This window comes from Aotus nancymaae, unplaced genomic scaffold (genome assembly GCF_030222135.1).
Source record: "Aotus nancymaae isolate 86718 unplaced genomic scaffold, 86718_ANA_hifiasm-v0.15.2.pri h1tg000058l, whole genome shotgun sequence".
NCBI classification, from domain to species: Eukaryota; Metazoa; Chordata; class Mammalia; order Primates; family Aotidae; genus Aotus; species Aotus nancymaae.
In genome coordinates this window covers 39858630-39871237 of record NW_026988472.1, presented here as the reverse complement: position 1 = coordinate 39871237, position 12608 = coordinate 39858630, and the positions used below count along the sequence as shown (strand labels likewise).

The following is a 12608-nucleotide window of genomic DNA, read 5'->3' as shown; positions in this document are numbered from 1 at the left end:
ATTTGCTCCATATTCCATGTTTTATTTATTCCATTCTTCTCATTTTAAATTCCATGGCCATTAACTAACAATATTTACTGTACCAGGCTCTTAGTTATTTGCTTTATTATACCAAATAATCTGTCGTTACAGTGAACACTGTCTTGATCATTGCTTCTCCTTCTGAACCATATTCTCTTATCACTACTTCATGCTTCATACTTTCATTAAGGAGCCTTCAAACAGCTGTTAGTGAAAAAGATGTATGAAGTTCATATTTCTTACCTGAGCCAAAACAATCTAAAAATTTCTTCTTTTAAAGGCAACAATTTTTTTTTTTTTTTTTTTAAAGACGGGGTTTCATCATGTTGGTCAGGCTGGTCTTGAACTCCTGACCTCAGGTGATCCGCCCGCCTTGGCCTCCAAAGTGCTTGGATTACAGGTGTGAGCCACCACACCCGGCAAAGGCAACAAATTTTTAAAGATACTTCCTAGAGTATATATTTACAAAATCAAACCTGCAAAAGAACCCTTTTGTAACCGTAGCTCTTTCATTCTTTGCATTAAAGATTCATATAATATTTAGCAGCAAGTCTATTTGGCAAATGACTAATGGGAAATGTTCTTCTCTTTCACAGATATAGGAAAAAGGATTAGTTAAGATGTTAGCTGATAGGAACCAACTATTGCCTCTAACAGAAGAATGATGATTAGCTTGACATATTTAACACAAATGATTTCTAGCAGATGAAACCAATGTAAATCAATCTCAATTTAAAAAGCAAATCAGAAACAGTTCAGAGCTTGTTACCAGCTGACATTAAAAAACGCCTCATAAACATCTGCACATATCTACAGAAGGTGGGGAGAGTCAGCATAAACTTTAGAAATCTTTCGTGCAGCTCATTCTTTTTTTTAATTGTGGTAAAATATACATAACATAAAAGTGCTTATACGTTTTTCCAGAGTAGTTAGGTGACCTTCCTCAGATTACTCGGAGAAGGTGATGAGGCCTTGAATGGGTCAGGGTTCTCCCACTGTGAACACTAGTTGCGGGGGTGGATGGGTGCGATTCTGCACTTGTGGAGGCATGGGATTTCCCTGTAGAACTGTGCTTGGAGTATTCTGGTTAGCCAGAAGAGCTTGACAACACAGGAAGGGAAAAAGAGGGCAAACACGAGAGCTACTCCCCAACTACCCCCAAAATAAATACAACTAAAGGCTCACATAACTTTTTTTTTAATCATTAAAATGCTGGGGAGGAAAGTCCAATCCCACAGATTTGCTTTAATGAGAAGACAATTCTTTTGCTTCTGAGGGAAGGCAAATCTGGACAGGTGACTGGGTCATTAGGATGGCTCAGATCCTGCAGGAAGTCTTTTACCATCAAGGACTTTCAGAGTAGCTTTCGGCCAGGCGCGGCGGCTCATGCCTGTAATCCTAGCACTTTGGGAGGCTGAGACGGGTGGATTGCCTGAGCTCAGGAGTTTGAGACCAGCCTGGGCAACACAGTGAAACCCTGTCTCTACTAAAATATAAAAAGTTAGCTAGGCGTAGCAGTGTGCATCAGTAGTCCCAGCTACTCAGGAGGCTGACACAAGAGAATCACTTGAACCTGGGAGGCGCAGGTTGCAGTTAGTCAAGATCTAGCCACTGCACTGCACTCCAGCCTGGGTGACAGAGCGAGACTGTCTCTAAAAAAAAAAAAAAAAAAAAAAAGAGTACCTTTCATGCTTTGGGCCACTGCTTGATTGATGCAAAGAAACTGATGAAGTCTCTGTACTTAGGATCTCATGGCATCAATGGGGAGATATAATTATGCTCAAGGAATGAGAAGCTGTAGTAGGACCTTCAGGAAAGGGCACACCATAAGCCAGAGTACTCCTGCGAGGACCACAAGGCCTGGGGTTGGATTTTTTTTTCTTTTTTTTGAGACGAAGTCTTACTCTGTTGCTCAAGCTGAAGTGCAGTGGCATGATCTCGGCTCACTGCAATCTCCGCCTCCCGGGTTCAAGCAATTCTCCTGCCTCAGCCTCCCAAGTAGCTGGGACTACAGGCGCACGCCACCATGCCTGGCTAATTTTTGTATTTTTAGTACAGATGGGGTTTCATTATGTGGGCCAGGCTAGTCTCAATCTCCTGACCTCGGATCCGCCTGCCTCAGCCTCCCAAAGTGTTGGGATTACAGACGTGAGCCACCGCGCCCGGCCTTCCATTTGGATTTTAAAACACTTTATAGATGTAATTATATTCCAAGGAGGAAGGGGAAAAATAACCTTCATTTGCCTGCCTACTTCTTCTCCTGCTCTCAACTTGAACTACATCTCTTATAGGACTCCTCTCCTGCTCCCACAAACTGGGTGAGGGGTCCTTCCTCAAAGCTCCCAAAATAAAGACCATAATCCTTCATGTGCAATCTCAAAAGCCAGTAAGCTCTGAAAACTTAAAAGTGTTTTCCTAAGTTTGCAGCAAGCTCTCTGGTGGCCAAAGATGAGCCGAACTAATGTGAAACTCTTTTCGGCCTTTTCTTATCCCACTCAATGTGAATATTCCTGTTCTGATGTGGAAGTAATAACCTGTGTGATGAAGGAGTGCTGCCCAGATCTGGCTGTAGTTATTACGGTATATACAGTACATTGTATGCATATTACCTTTCTAAAAGCCAAACATTTCTGATGGGCAAACCACAACTGGTCCACAGGGTTTCAGATTAACGGACTCTGAGGCCGGGTGCAGTGGCTCATGCCTGTAATCCCAGCACTTTTGCGAGGCCAAGGTGAGAGGTCGACTTGAGGTCAGGAGTTCGAGACCATTCTGGCCAGTGCAGTGAAACCCCCATCACTACTAAAAATGCAAAAGTTAGCCAGCTGTGGTGGTGCACACCTGTAGTCCCAGCTACTCAGGAGGCTGAGGCGACAGCCTGGGCGACAGAGTGAGACCCTGCCTCAAACAACAAAACCAAACCAAACCAGATAAGGGACTTTGGACCTATACCCTATGCATAAATGTTACTGCACTATGATTATTTATTCTTTGTAACCCCAGCACTTTGTCGAGTGTCTTGCATATAACAGATACACCACAAATATTTCCTAAGTGAGGAAGCAAGGCTAAGAAATTAGCTAAGAAGGGAAAATAGTCAGTGCCTTGGAAATGACCATGGCTCCCAACTTGCAGGCCAGGCCTCTAAACCGTGAATGCCACTCCCTTCTTTTGACTTTGAAGGCCCTATAAATAGTTGCTGTTGATTGAGGGCAAGAAACATAGCTGCTGTCTTCACTAGGAATAAAAATAGTTCAGTGGTCTTACATTGATGAACCCACATATTATTTTAGCCCAGGAACACAAAGCATAGCAGGCACATTCAGACCTCGGGCCACATGGGCAATGTCATAGGGCCCTGTGAGCTTGGGAGACTTCGGGGCTGACCTGCTACATGTAGTGACCTTTCTGGCCTTACAATTTTCTTATCTGTAAAATAGCAACCAATGTAGCCCTAAAGGCCTCCCAGGTGGGTCTCTACCAAGGCAGCTCATGGGAGGGACAGCAGCTGTCGCCCCGCACTGCAGAGTCCTGTGTCAACTTCAGGAACTTCTTCACTCCTGTCTACTGTTTTCATTCGGTGTTGTCTGTCCAACACCCCGATACCTCTTTTCTCGTCCAAAAAAAGCAGAGTAATGCAAAGAGGCAGTTTGGACCCAGGGCACGAGGGAGGCTCATTCTCATCCTGAACAATGGCCAAAGAATTCTGTGAAAAGTAGCCATAGCAACAATTAGGTCCCCTGAATTTTAAGGAGCACAGGTGGCAATGGGGTAGCAAGGACTAGATTCAAATAGGAAACTCACCTGCAAGGTCTCAGGTCACAAGAGGGCCAGAGGCCTGGGGAGGAGACTGAGTGACACCAGAGGGCAGTTCTAACCGTTCCCTATGGGCGGTCCCTCCTTACCTGGTAACACAGGATGGTTTGCTGCACCAGCCGCGCGTACCCGTCCAAGCGGACCCCGGAATTGCTCCTGCTCCGCATCTCCCCGAGGCTCCTGGGCCGCAGAGCCCGCTCTGCCGCGTCGGCGCGGGACGTCGAAGCTGTGGCCTCCAAGCGGGCCTGGTTCCTGGACACTCACAGCCTCAGTCAGTTCTCGGGATGGGACTGGGCTGGAGGAGGTCGAGACTTTTCTAAACGCCAGCCCCAAAGTCCGGTTGGAAAGCAAGCCAACCAGAGGCGCGGGGGCGGGGACGGGGGCTGGCGCGACGAAGGTCCCGCCTAGGCCAGGCCCGCGGGGCTCCCGACTCTGGCGGGACCCGGGAGGCCCCGCGGGAGCAGCGGGAAATAGGGTTCCGGGCGTAGAGCGAGGATGCCCCCGCCGAGCCCCTTTTACGTCCCGGCGGTCGGGAGGCGGTCCCCCGGGCGGGAAAAAGAGTCCAGCCCGCCCAGGCCGCGCTCAGCCCCTGGCCCCGCCCCCTACGCAGAGCGGAACCTTCCAAGTCACGGCCTGAGGGGGAAGGAAAAGGGGGCGGTCCGGGAGAGCCGCTGAGAAATCAGCAACCGGCGGGAACCACGTTTCCTCCCTGAGCCCCTTCTCTCCCCAGCCGGCTGCCAACCCCAGCCGAGGCCACCTGGGCGCCTTGGCCCCTGCCGCCCCGCCTCCACCCCACCTCCGCCCCTGCCGCAGAGTGGAACCCTTGGAACCCCGAGGGGCACAGGTAAGGAGGCCGCCCCGCCTCCCGCCTGTGACGACGTCTGGCCCGGTCCCCTATTCCCGCCTCCGGCCCCGCCTCCGCCGCAGAGCGGAACCCTCAGAGTCGCGACCCTGGGGGGTGGGGGACGAAGAAGGAGGCTGCCCGCGGGAGTTTAGGGGAACCTGGCTCTGGGCGGGGGACGAGTCGGCTTCCCTGCGTGGTAGTGAGGAGGCCTCCGAGACGGGTGCCAATCGCACCCGAGGCAGGAGAAAGAACCGCCCACTGCGGCCGCCTGGGCACCCCTCTGCGGGCCAAGATTGTAGCCCCGCCCCTGGCCCCGTCTCCGCCGCCTAGCGGAACCGGAGTAGCGGGACCCAGCCCGGAAGAAAAAGGGGGAGGCCCGGACAAGTGCCCCAGCGACACCTCTGGAGCCTGTGACCTCGCCCCTAGCCGCATGGGCGCCTCTCCCGCGGCCAGGTTCGCAGTTCCTCTCTCACAGGTCTATAGCTTGAAACTTGGCATTCATTGTAATGTTTCGTGGCTGCTTATAACTTACAGTTCACAATCTTCGCCCTGGTATTCATTGTCCACCAAAATCTGGCCCACATAGGAATTCACTGGACAGCTAGACTAATGTAATCATTGTTTCTTTGCCAGTCTCCAGGCATTTACTCTACGCTTGACCCCTTCGGCCCTTGCTCTTCTCCTTGACTAACTGAAGCCTATCTTTCCTTAACGGCCAGTTCAGCATCTCTATTAGCCTTACCCATTTTCAGAATTTCTATAGCCATTTCTTTAATAAGAGCTTAGGACTTGGAGTCTGTTCAGTTTGAGTTCAAATGTCAGTTCTGCCATTTACAAGTGGTATGACCTTTGGCATACTGTTTTGCATGTTTGAACTTCAGTGTTGTCATCTGTAAAATGGGGACAATCATAGCACCTACCTCACAGTATGACTTAAGATCAAGAGGATGAATATAAAGCATTTAGCACAAGCCTGGCTGGTATAAAAATATTTAATAAATCATAACTAATTTCATTGTCACTTGTCACTTGGCCGCAGTGTATTGCCTCCTGTCATTTATGTTTTCGTGTGTGGATGAGGCATATTTTCCTAATTGGAATGTACGTTACTCACTGAAACAGTCTTTGGTATCCCCTACCATGCCTTGTTACAGGGTTGAGCATATAGTTGGAGCTCAATTAATGTTGCTCACATGAATAAATGAAATCAGTCCTGCTTAGTTGCGTTCCTTTATGTTTGGTCCTTAATCAAGTTTATGTTAGATATTCCAGAACATAAATCTATGACTTTACTCTGTCACTCAACTAAAGCACCAGACTCCTCATCAGCTCACATATTACTTCATGTAATACTTTTGTTTTCTTAATATTGGCTCTTGAATTATTCAGTGATCTATGTGATGTGCCTTCATGAAGAATTTGCTGTGGTCTAGGGGGTGAATAAAACTAGACATTGTTATCATCATTAAATGTTTTGTAATCTGAATATGTACACTTGCTAGAATTGTCATGTATTCATCTGCATCTAAAATCTGGGATCATTGCTTGTTTTCACTGTGGCTTTTCTTTCCATTGGGTCCTTCTTTAGGAGTCGATTGTGCAGCCAAAGAAATAACTGATGATCTTTGCTCCTTATCTGGCATTTCCACCTATTATAGAAACATTTCGGTTTCTTGACTTCATTCTTTGCTATTCCTGCTATACACACATGCACCTCTTTTGGTGTACAGGCAGTCTACAGGCTTAGGCTTTGGTCTATGCTTATTGCATAGCAACATGTAAGCTATATTCTTCAATAAGCTCAAGATTCTGGGATAAAACCAAGAAGGAAGGCTAGTCTGTTTTAAGCTTTTAAATTTCCAAGCAAACTTTAGTGATTCATTTTGGACCAGTAAGCTGTACTATATAAGAATCAGCCTCATATTTTAGTATCCTCATATCCTTGAGGTACAAAACTGCCATATCTTGGTTCCCATATCCATGAAGCCATTCTCTGGTTATCACCCAATAGAAACTTGTCTCCAAGTCATTTCTCAAATATTTGTCAAGAATCAGATATAGTATATGATAGGTATTATTACTGTTTCTGAAGCTGATTCATGATCTCCATAAAGTTGAAAACTTAGTGCCAAGCATGGTGGCTCATGTCTGTAATCCCAGCACTTTGGGAGGCCAAGGCAGGCAAATCCCCTGAGGTCAGGAGTTCAAGACCAGCCTGGCCAACATGGTGAAACCCCTTCTCTACTAAAAATACAAAATTTAGCCAGGCATGGTGGTGGGCGCCTGTAATCCCAGCTACTCAGGAGGCTGAGGCAGGAGAATCACTTGAACCTGGCAGGTGGAGGTTGCAGTGAGCCGAGATCACGCCGTTGTACTCTAGCCTGGGCTACAAACAGCGAAACTCCGTCTCAAAAAAAAAAAAAAAAAGATGGAAACCCAGAACTGAACCCTGGGGTAGCACCATGTATGATTTTTCTGACCCCAACCAGAGGATCTGCCATCATTCTGCCACGTGTTCACATCCAAGGTGGAAACCAATAAATGTTTCTTTTGTAGGGTTCAGGTCTTTGTAAAGAAAAGCACTCCATCTTCGACCCAGAGGGTCAATTCTGAATGAATTTGCCGAAAATGACCAATTCACCAAATTTAGTTATTTCTATGATAATTTAGTTGACTGGAGATCATTTTGTTTTTCATTACATTTTAAAGCATGTTGAATTTGTCTCCACTCCAGCTTCCTGTAGCTCAACTGAGACTCAGAGATAAAGAGAGGAAACATCAGGGAACATAAGATTTATTTACAGTGAGGAATATGTTTATTAAATATATTTAAAAGAATGTATTCTAGAAGAACATATATTCCATTTTTGCCTGCTCTGACTTATTGAAGCTGTACCTGGAGACTAACGTGAAAAGAAAGAAGTATATACTGGCTGGGCGCGGTGGCTCACACCTGTAATCCCAGCACTTTGAGAGGCCAAGGCGGGTGGATCACTTGAGGTCAGGAGTTTAAGACCAGCCTGGCCAACATGGTGAAACCCCATCTCTACAAAAAGTATAAAAATTAGCCAGGCATGGTGGCGGGTGCCTGTAATCCCAGCTACTCGGGAGGATGCGGCAAGAGAATCGCTTGAACCTGGGAAGCAGAGGGTGCAGTGAGCTGAGATCACACCATTGCACTCCAGCCTGGGTGACAGCGTGAGACTGTTTCAAAACCAAACCAAACAAAAAGGATATGCTGATACTTCTTCACATTGAAGCTTATGTTCTTCTTAATGCCTACCCAGTCTTTCCTTTTTCCTGACCTTTGGACTCCAACTACAGCAGCAAGGAGCAGAGACAGAGACAAACTAAATAGTCCTTAACATGCTCTTATGGAGACAAATGACCGAACAAGCCCACTCTGTGAATTGGTTATGCAGTAAATTAGATCTTCCTCTAAACTGCCTTCAACAAACTGACCGATTCCTAGCTGACCTCATCAGACATACCCAGTATCCCAAGTGAAGCTGTTTCACCGTTTTTTGTTTGTTTGTTTTAAAGATACAAGGTCTTTCTATGTTGCTCAAGCTGGACTCAAACTCCCAGGGCTCAAGCGATCCTCTTGCCTCAGCCTCCCAAGTAGCTGGGACTACAGGTGCTTGCCTGGCTTGCTTCACCGTTTTCAGTAAGAACAATTATGCTGCTGCTTACTGAAGTCAGCAGAGTTCCTTTGTGGGGTTAATGACTGCAGAGTGTTTTGTGAAAAAAACAAAACAAAACAAAACAACTACTCTAATATTTTGAGGAAATACTACTTTAAATACTGGCCTCTGCCCTGACACTCCTTGCCTCCTAATATTGGCACCACCTCTGTTTCCTTTCACTAGAGTCTCAGATTGTGGGATCAATCTTAAACCCAAAGGAGGATGCTTCACAGAAACACTCTCTGTTCTGCCCTATGTCTGCCTAAAGTAAGAAATAGATGAGAGAATTCAGCTTAAGGACCACGGTGCAGACACAGTAGGAAAAATAAGGGGGGTAGAACCTAAAAGATACTGGACATTGTGCATCCTTTTATGTATATTTTGGTTATGTAATTTGCTTTGGGGGATTGATTTCTGAGGTCTCACCCCTCCCCCAATCTAGAGGATCTCACATCTTCCTTATCAATTTAATACTTGGCATCTATGTGGGAGCTGAGGACCTTGGAAGAAGAGATTGCTCAGAGACCTCTTGGAAGGGTGAGGCCAGCTTCCCGTATTTGGGGATCGCACATGCTAACCAGCAACGCAGAAATCCCAAATCCTGTTCTCACTTTTCAGTAGTCCTACCTGTTTGACACTGAGGAAGTGGATACTTAGATGAGATTTGAACTGGTTCATGTACATTGCCTACAGGCCAAAGGCAATGTGTTGAAGAGATAATCTTCAAAGAGTCATGGGAAAATGGAAAGGAGACCTCAGAAACTGATCTCATGAGGCAGAACAACCCTTGCTCTGATTTCAGTCACAGTCTGAGATATAACATTCATTCACTTGAATGTTTCATCTGCTGGGTACCTGCTGTTTTCCGAAAGATGTTATTGTTATGTTTGTCTTTTTAAGAGATGGTGTCTCACTCTGTCGCCTAAGGTGGAGTGCAGTGGCACAGTCATGGCTCACTGCAGCCTCAAACTTTCAGGCTCAAGCAATCCTCCATCCTCAGCCTCCTGAGAAGCTAGGACTATAGGCACACAACACTATGCGTAACTAATTTTTAATTTTTTGTAGAGATGGGAGTTTCCCCGTGGTTCCCAGGCTGGTCTCGAACTTCTGCGCTCAAGCAATCCGCCCACCTCGGCTTCCCAAAGTGCTGGGATTACAGACGTGAGCCACCATGACCGGCCAATTGTGTTTGTCTTAATCAGCACATCCTACTGCTTCCATGCCAGGCCACCAGGGAAAGAGACTGCAGATGTTTTCTCTTTGTGAAAATTACCAAACTTAAAGATCTTAACTGCAAATTTATTTCATTGATTTTAACATTTTTGATTTTAACATATAAATACAAGACAATTAAATAAATCAGAGAAGAAATATTGCAAAGAGAAGTTAGCACTCACAGAACTGTATATTACTACTATGGTTAGTCTGAGATATAACATTCACTTGAAATATATGCAAGGGAACATTAGTAAAAGATTTAAGTGAAAGGGTTTCGAAATGTTCCTAATAAGCACGTACTTGAGGCACTACTCAAGCAGATTAGGGGGGAAGCAAGACAGACCCCATATATAACTAGGCGCAATCAAGGCTCGATACATGTAGCAACAATAGCAGTGCAGGACAGTCCCCTGTTCCCAATAGCTGCTCCCCTTGTCACTATGCATTCTTCAAGACACATTTAAAAAATAATGATACCTCTGGCTGGGCCAGAGTGTACCAGTCATAACAATCAACCATGTATGTACCATGCAGTTGCCTTTTAAAGAACAGCAATATGATTTTTTCCATATATATATACATCTTTTTAAGAAAACGAATCCTAGTCTACTCTCCTGTTCTGAAAGGCTCTGGGGGATTCGAGAAGCGGCAGTGTATGTATTTCATCTACGTTCACAATTTTCGTGACACGTGGTCTGGATGACAGTTCCATCCCTCTCTGTGGCCAAGGTATAAAGTTAAACATCTTGGTGCAGATTCTATAATCTGACCACTGGGGATGAGGTCAGGAGGTGGGTATTCATACCGGATGCTGTGTATGGCTGCACAGGTCGTGCACCCGAGAGGGTGAGTGGGACTAAAATATGGTCTCCACTCTGTTTGCTAAACCATGAGCCCATAGGGCTGTGTCTGCCCAGTGGGGACACAGGACACCCTTTTCTAACTTGCTCAAAGGCACTGTATGAGCCGTGGCACTGTCTGCTTACATTTTCCCAGTCTGGCTGGCATCATTATTTCTTGATTTCACTGAGGCTTCTGTATTTCACATCCTATATCATCTCCAAACTGAGCTTTAGAATTCGCAGAATGAGCAAGGATTTTCTGAATTATCACAAGAGACAAAACAACCACGATTCTACAAAGGAATACATTTACCCAGTAGAAAATAAATACAAAAAAATGTAGAAGTAAGATTTCTGACACATGAGTCACTAGAATTTAGCTTATATACAACAAAGGCATGCACAGCTAAACTCACCGACAGGCTGAATCAACAGTTGCTTTATATGATGTTATCAAAGAGAGCCTAGCCTCTTTAAAAGGTGGCTGAAAGTTCACTACCTTTTTTTGTTTCCTTTACAGGAGTTTTATTCTTAGTGTATTGTTTAAAACCAACCTTCTTATAAAACGAAAGATAAGAAACCAAATCACAAATGTCTAAAAACCATGGTGTAATGCCTTGGTTTTCTCTTGTAATAATAATCATTGCCCTTAATTAGCTTATGCGTCTCCATATGTTGCTGAGAATAAAATGAGTTGATTTTCATACATCTCACATTGTGTAAAAGGTAAAATTAGACATTTCACACTGTCAAGCATCATGCTTTGATTTTAGAAGAAAGGAATCACATTTGCTCAATAAAGTGTAAGCTTCCCCGCTTTGAAGTCCTTCTGAGAGCCATACGGCCTTTCCCATTGCAGGAATCTTCCTTCTCATTAAACATGTGCTGTTTTCCAGTGAAATCATGAAGGCACACATCTCCATTCTGAACACTAAAAGAAACCCCATTCCTCTCTGTAGAAGCATTTCCTGTGTAAGGAAACAGAAAGCAGGGCACGTGAAGTATCCACAGAAAGCATTAAAAAGTGAACACACTTAGACATCGCTTTATTCTTAAAGATATATTTGTTTTCTTTTTTTTTACTTCCTCTAACATAGATCATAGGAAACAAAACATATATTTGTAAAATATGTTTTTAAAAACATTTATGATATATGTTCATTTATGATATGTATGTTCATATATATTTATTTTTCATTCCTTCCCTAAGGCCACTCAAAGTAAGCATACCAAATTGGAGATTGCTTCAGAAACCAGTTCTCTTTGGCAGTTTTTTGTTTTGCTTTGTTTTTAATGAAATGGTCAAAATCTGAAGCAAAAGAATATATTAATAAAAGGCCCACTTCCGCACTCTGGTTGGATGTATTTTGACTTCAAGTAGTAGCGTATGTATAATATAAGCTAAGGTAATACTTTGGTCTCCCAAAAGGTTAATGTTAACAGAGACCCCCATATGTACCCTTAGGAAGTTCTGGGTTTTCTAGATTCCTACAAAATGAAACTTTGTACCAGAGAAACCAGAGCAACCAGCCACAACAGTCAGGACAAGAAGAAATCATCTCTCTTGTACACTAAACCAGCCCCTCTGACTAAATCAGGACAGGACCAATTCTCAAGAGGAAACTACCAATTCCAACTTCAGAGTCCAGCCCAGGGAGCAGCTGGGCACTCAAGGGTAACTGTTGGTTTGGACGTGGGCCTTCCCTACCCGAAGCAGGATCTGAGTTGTAGGGAAGCGCAGGTGCTGGCATCCTCTAGCTACTTGGCACCATCCTTCTGACCATTAGCTCATTGGGAGACTATATAGAAAGCTGAATAATAAGCCCACTTGTTAGTTCATGACATAATTATGATAACAATGATCATAACCGTACTGGGACACTTTATTATCTCATTTAGAGCCCTACAGGGTGGGTACTACTATTATCCCCATTTCACAGATGAGGAAACAAAGGTTTCAGAAATTAAGTGCTCTGCCCAAGGTTACACAGCTCAGAAGTGATGGAGTTGACATGTGATGTTGCTTCCAAACTATGAGCTTGTGGTCCTGGGTACCAAATGAGATGGCTGCTGGTACCCTACCCTCTAAGGCAGCTCAGACTGAACTGTGTAATATTCGTGCAAACTAGGCGATGAATATGGTTAATGCAGCTCCATCTGTGACACAGATCAAATAGGCGG

At 44.8% G+C, this 12608-nt stretch overlaps 2 protein-coding genes across 11 annotated transcripts in view; both read right to left on the bottom strand.

Moving 5' to 3' along the window:
• The window catches only part of PHKA2 (phosphorylase kinase regulatory subunit alpha 2), a 95113-nt gene extending 90962 nt beyond the window's left edge, over window positions 1–4151 (bottom strand). For 3 of the 10 annotated variants that reach the window (XM_012434127.2, XM_012434136.2, XM_012434146.2), the window contains exon 1: window positions 3927–4144. In XM_012434127.2, the coding sequence (XP_012289550.1) occupies window positions 3927–4004 (78 nt within the window). In that variant the 5' untranslated portion in view covers window positions 4005–4144. Of the gene's footprint in view, window positions 1–3926 lie in introns of all 10 variants that reach the window. The other 7 variants (XM_064364483.1, XM_064364481.1, XM_064364482.1 and 4 more) reach the window with 5 other exon arrangements.
• Window positions 4152–9651: 5500 nt separating this feature from the next.
• The window catches only part of ADGRG2 (adhesion G protein-coupled receptor G2), a 130164-nt gene continuing 127207 nt past the window's right edge, over window positions 9652–12608 (bottom strand). The window contains exon 28 of the mRNA XM_064364479.1: window positions 9652–11395. Within this exon, the coding sequence (XP_064220549.1) occupies window positions 11211–11395 (185 nt within the window). The 3' untranslated portion in view covers window positions 9652–11210. The remainder of the gene's footprint in view (window positions 11396–12608) is intronic.